Source organism: Pinus tabuliformis, chromosome 5_1 (genome assembly GCF_031772625.1).
Source record: "Pinus tabuliformis cultivar Carrire ecotype Pingquan chromosome 5_1, CPIR1, whole genome shotgun sequence".
NCBI lineage: Eukaryota > Viridiplantae > Streptophyta > Pinopsida > Pinales > Pinaceae > Pinus > Pinus tabuliformis.
This window is the reverse complement of record NC_142305.1, coordinates 350,263,792-350,270,178: the sequence shown is the minus strand read 5'-3', so window position 1 is coordinate 350,270,178 and position 6,387 is coordinate 350,263,792. Positions and strand designations below refer to the sequence as shown.

At 38.7% G+C, this 6,387-nt stretch overlaps 1 protein-coding gene across 1 annotated transcript; it reads right to left on the bottom strand.

Annotated features, from left to right (window-relative positions):
- Positions 1–208: 208 nt before the first annotated feature.
- LOC149164900 (expansin-A1-like) lies at positions 209–1,918 on the bottom strand. The gene is made up of 4 exons (XM_089432193.1): positions 1,761–1,918; positions 1,550–1,673; positions 971–1,283; positions 209–838 (listed from the first exon to the last, which is right to left on the bottom strand). Exons 2-4 carry the CDS (start codon positions 1,668–1,670, stop codon positions 532–534), a joined length of 741 nt encoding a protein of 246 aa, XP_089288319.1. The 5' UTR covers positions 1,671–1,673; positions 1,761–1,918; the 3' UTR covers positions 209–531.
- Positions 1,919–6,387: the final 4,469 nt, after the last annotated feature.

The window sequence follows — 6,387 nt, the reverse complement described above, 5'->3', positions numbered from 1 at the left end:
CCCATTAAATTCAGATAGGCATGTTTATTGGGGACCATCATATTTTCAAAATTCAACCATGAAGTTCAGATAGGCCTGTTTATTTTGGGACCATCATATTTTCAAATTTCACAAGTGTTTAATTGGGCACCATTATATTTTCAAAATTCAAAACACAACACACAATTAAAACTCCTTACAAATTTATTCCAAACACCAAAACTTCAGAGACCAACAAAATGCAACAGCATTATATATATTTATAATAAGAGGGCTTTACATAAATCCCCAGTAGAGCGGGTGTCAAGAAGCCACCTCTGCAACTTAGAATCGTTAAACAAGACACTGTCGTTCAGATTGACGAACGATAAACTCAGGAGCGGGCAGCAAATCACAGCCACCGCGGCATCCATTACACAATCACAAGACCGTTTATAACCCCAAAGAAGGTGAAAAAAGATAAAGACACCCAAAAGGACAAAAACCTTGCTACGTCTAGAAGGGAAAACGCTTGTAAGGTTGGTTAATGTGGTGATAAACAAAACCCCCAAATCAGTTCATCTGCTCCCCGGCAAAAGTCTGGCCAAATTGCCAGTTGCTGGAAGCGACATTGTAGGAAGTTACAGTTTTCCCATCACTGGTGGTGACCTTGAAGGAGAGGCTCTGCCCATCAAGGTAACTGTTGCTCTGCCAATTTTGACCCCAGTTCCGGGACATTGGCTGCCAGCCAGTCTTGGCGCCTTTGACAGAAACAGCCTCAACGTCGCCTGCTCCACCAACGTTGGTGATGAGGACCAGATTGAAGTACGAATGACCATTAATGGTGAAACGAATTCCGCCCTTTCTTTGACAAGGTACCCTGAATCAACAAACCAACACCAATTCAAACCCCATATCAAGAAACAACTTTTTAATAGAGCACCGCCTCTAGTTCAAAACCCACATCAAGAAACAACGATAAAGCTAGCAGATACAGACAAAATCCACAAACCTTCTGTATTGAACAGGGACGATTCCAGCCCGAAACTTAGCAATGTGCTGAAAAACGGGCTCCGAGAGATCAAAGTGCTCCAGAGGAGGATTGCACCAACCACCGTTGTCATTGGGAAGCGCATTGTTGGGCGGGCAGAAGTTAGTAGCAGTGACAACGATAGAGCCGGGAAGGCACCATTGCGGGTCATCGTTGCACTGGATTTCATAGCAAGCACCGCAACTGAAACCATTATTGAACAATGCAGTGCTCAGAGCCGCGGTGTTGGTACCGTAGCCCTGGCTATACAGATTGCCATAGCCACAAGCACCGCCTGAAACAAAGCAAGGAACAAATCAAAACCAAGCCAGAAACAACAAAACAAACCAAAGCCGTTCTTTAAATGCAACCACACTTCTTTTTAATAGAAGCAGAATTTGCAAACTATTAATACAACTATTTGATAAATGTGAAAGAGGACTAGTTGTAAAATGTATCCAGAAACCGGTCTTTTTCCGAAAACTTGTACACAAACAACCAGAAACAAAATCTCCAAACCACTCAAACTAAGATTCTTTCGCAAAATAAAACCACACTTACCCATGGTGCCAGTAGCGTCACCGCCACCGTAAAACGTAGCATGAGCACTGGTCCATCCGGAACCATGCGCAGCTCGGAGCATTGAAAGGAGACCCAACGAAACCAGCCATAGAAACGCCATTTCCTGCACACACAACACATAATCAGTACGCTACACTCTACAAACCAATCCCATGCATTGGTGCCGGGACGAGAGAGGTTCGAAGCTCACCAGAGAAAACAATAAAAACTGCAACAGATTTTAACTGATACTGATGATACTGAAGAGCAGGGAATGGATATGAAAATCAGACCAACTGGGGTTAGTTATATAGATGTCGCGGGGGAGGGCAGAGCGCAGCAGCAGTACAAGGAAGCGTTGGGGATTGTGTTAACGTTAACAACGAACTTCGGAAGGTCTTTCTTTGTCTGAACGGTTTAATGTGTGGAGGGCCCACTTCCGTTATGTAGGGTGGGCTATTTTAATTTAATAATCAACGCCGTGTAAAACCAAATATTACTGATTTCCGCGCATTATCTTTCTCACCGCCGCGCGGGAAAAGGACCTTCAAACCCTAGGAGCCCGGATTTTGAAAGCAAGTCATAAGCATTGTAATTATTATTAATACAAGAATTTAAGTCAAACCACTATGTGGCTCCCCTCCCCAAAAGGGAAGTTATGGGTGAGTAACTATAGAGTTTTATTTTTTTAATAAAGCTATAGGTAAGTTACTATAGACTTTTATTTTTTTAATAAAGTTATAGGTAAGTAACTATAGAGTTTTTTTCTTTTAATGTTTGTTATGGGAATGGGGCATCCATGCCTAAGGGCGTGTGGTTAGGGTAGACAAATCTAGATCTCTACTTTATTATAATAAGGTGGGGAATTTTTAAATATTAGGGTCCACTTGACTGAGTTTGCGGCGTGTGAGACATGATTCAACAATAAGTCAGGAAAGTCAGAATGGAAATGTAAGCAACCAAGGGTGGCCCAACGTGATGTCACAACGGAAATGTAAGTGAGCGTTACAGTTGTTGCTGGTTTATTGTTATGGATACATGTAGTTTAATCATTAGATTTATTTATTTTTTTGCCTTTTTGGCATAATTTTTGGTTGGTTTTATCCAAAATCTAAAGTATAATCTTTTTAGAATAGTTTCTTTTTAGAATAGTTTTGTAATCTACATAATTAAGTTTGAACTTAACAATCCTTAGTATATAAAAGTTTAAAATTTTACTAAAAAGAAATTCACTCAAAAAAAATATCTTAAAGTTAGAATTTAGATATGTCATATAGTAATATTTTTTAATTAGTTTTATTTGAAATTTAGTTAAAAATGAAAAAAAAAAATGAATTCTAAAATATTATTAGATTGTATATTCAAAATGCAATAATTGGAATGTTGGGATTTCGGTGTCATATTGATTTTATGGGTACTTATATTTGGGACTTGTTTGTTGATAATTACCTAGTGGATGTCAGACCTGTTCCACTGGTTCTTAGGTGGAGCAATGGTAGATCGAGTGCATAACATATTGGAAAAAGTTTGGAAAGATTCCTAGTGCATGAGAATCTTTTGGAGCTCTTGGGTCATATGTGATCGTGGGTATCACATTCAAGATTATTTGATCACGTTCCAATTATTCCGCAATGGAAAGGGGAGAAGACTTTGAAAGCTCTATTTTTCAAGTTCAATCGTACTTAGCTCGAGGAGGAGGACTTTTGTATGATCGTTCGTGAATCCTGGTCATCGTTCAACAATGCTAAAGACAAGTTTGTGATGTCTCTGATTATGGCTAAGTTACATAGGTTAAAGAAGTCGGTTCGTTATTGGGAAGGTGAAAAGAAAAAGAAGATGAAGCAGGACCTAATGGAGAGAGTGGCCGAAATGGATCATCTATTTCAGCGAATGGACACAGTTTCCCCAGACCCCATACAACAACGCTTATTAAAAGATATGGAGATGAAAAAAAGACACATCCTAAAGATGCAGGAAGACACTTGGCATTTGAAAAGTTGTGTGATTTGGGTAAAGAATGGAGATCGTAATACTTGTTTCTTCCAACAATATGCCACACAACAGAGGAATATAAAAACCATATGGGAAATTGAGGCTGAGGTTGGTGGTAGGATCTTCAATGCAATGGATATACAAAAGGAAACCTACAAAAATTTCAAAGGTATATACAAGGAGCGTCATGTTGTGGACATTCAAAATCAGCTATGGTGTACTGATGCATTTCCAACTATGTTCTCTGCTAATGCTAATCCTGTTGTGGGTCGGCATTTCATGTTGGAGGAGATTTCCATGGTTCTTCGTGTTAATTTGGCATCTCAAGGAAAAATTCCCTCCTTTGGACAACCTTCCTCATCAAGAAAGACCTCTCCTAGCCCTTGGAAGAATTTGATTTGGTTGAGGAAAAACATATTTTTAATATGGAAACCCACATGTGCACAAAAGGACAGGTCACCCCAAAATAGAAATTGGACACCCTTGGAAGCATATAAATTCAAGTCAAGTGAATCTCATTTGGACATCATCATCAAGCATCTTCTTCTTCTATCTTATTTGGATTGGTTTGCACAAGTCTGAGGTTGACTCGTGAATTTGGTTCGTACGAGTTTGAAATTGCAAGGCACGAGCTCGCACACGTGAAGAAGGGATTTTTGTTTATAGTCGCATTGTTGGAACAGGGAAATTTCGGTTGTAGCTGAACGCATATAGGGTTCTTCATTGCGGCCGGAGAGTTGCAGTCGCTCGCATGGTCACTAGCTTCGTGCGGCTATGACCTAGGGTTTTGATAATAGTTGATCACAAATCTTGACCATTGACTACAAGCTTGGAACTTTGATTTGATCAGCATTGATATTGGGTTCATTCCTTGCATGTTGTTTGGTTGGTTTTGCTGGATACTCTTGTGATTGATGAATTGGAACATTGTACTCTCTCTTTGCTGAACATTTTATGACAATCTAATAAAAAGAAGAATTTGAAATGGTTTCCCCCCATTGGGGTTTTTCCCTAATCTTTGACCAAACCTGGTATCTCTTATTGGTCACTTATTATTCATTGCATTTACTATTCTATCTACAATTGCTATTAATCATTAGAAGATTTAATTGTGTTTGAAGATTGTTAATTGAAGATAAGAATTGGGCTAAATTGATTGTAACAGCATAGAACAGTGGAAAAATTAACATTGTTTTAGAGCTAAGGTGAAGCAAAGCCCAAGGAGACAAGAGACAAGAGAAATCATTCTTGAAAGAAGTTGAAGAAGAATATTTGATTTGGTCAATATGTCCACCTCTTACTTCAAGGATAATGAGAATCTAAGTAACTCATCTAACTTTGTTGCTTGGAGGATTAGGTTGGAAGTTATACTTAATGACAACAATGTTTTGCAATATGTGCAAGGGAATGTACCTAAGCCTCCAACGAATGCTTCTGCTACTATAAAATCTAGGTACAAGAAAGGTTATCTCAAAGCTAAGAAGATTATCATTGATGATTTGTAAGATCATTTGCTTCTTTATGTTGGTAACTTGAAGGCATATAAAGATATGTATGACAAGTTGGTCGGGATATATGAGGTCGACAACTTTAATCATGTCATTTCTTTGAAAGATCAACTCAGAGAGATAAAGATGAACAAAGGAGAATATACACATCCTATATCGTGAGGGTATCTTGTTTAAGGGATCAATTGCAAGCTTCAAGTGAGCAGGTATCCAATAGGGAATTGGTATTGGTCACTCTTCGAGGCCTTCTTCCTGTCTGGGAAACCTTCATTACTACTCTAAGCAAGAATAATGTATTCCTGACATTTGATGAGCTTGTTGATAAATGTACTCAAGAGGAGACTAGGATGATAGACAAAGGAAGAATTCAAAAGCATGAAGAAGGAGAGCCCTCAGAATTTGTTACTCAAGACAAGAAGAGAAAAGGAAGAGAAAGTCCATTTGGTTCAAGAAGGCCTCCTCTTGATCAAAGTACTATAATAGAAGATTAAGGGATATTGAATGTTATAATTGCCACAAGTGTGGTCACTATGCCCGAGACTTTCCGAGAAAGAGAGATGCTCCAAGATCCAACCGAAGCTACAACAACAACATGTGCAATGACAAAAGAAGAAACAATGATAAAAGAAGAATGATGATAAAAGAAGGCATGATGATAAAAGAAGAAGGGATGATAGAAGGAGAAGTGATACTCTGGATGATCGTGAAGAAAGTCCTCATCCTCAAAACAAGTCAAGGAACTCCATGTATGAAAGTAGTGTAGCTACTAGTCAATCTGAATATATTCTTATTTCATCCCTCTCTAGTTCTTCTCCTACAGATTTGTATGATAGCTAGTTGGTAGATAGCGGGGCTTCTAGACACTTCGTTGAGTATAAGTAAGTCCTCTCAAATCTGGTTGAGAGGGAGACAAGTTTGAAGATTATTCTTAGGGATAACTTTACATATCAAATAAAGGGCTTTGGTTATGTCAAATTTGATTTGTACTCTGGGGAATCCATCCTTCTTCATGATGTAATGTATGTTTTGAAATTAAAGAAGAACCCAATATCTATTTCTTCTTTGGAAGACAAAGGTACGAGAGTAGCCTTCATAAAAGGTAAAGTCCTCATATGGTTTGGGGAATCCCAGATGAGGGATGCATTCACATTGGGATCTAGAGTTGAAGGACTCTATAGAGTCAATGGAATACCTCTTCTAGCAATGGTCCACAACACTAATTATCAAAGTGAGTTATGGCACTGAAGTGAAAAGAATTTGAGGGGACCATTCCCCTCTAGCGGGATTAAGACTGATGATAATCTAGAGCATAATGGAGTGGTTGTGAAAGGGAAAGTT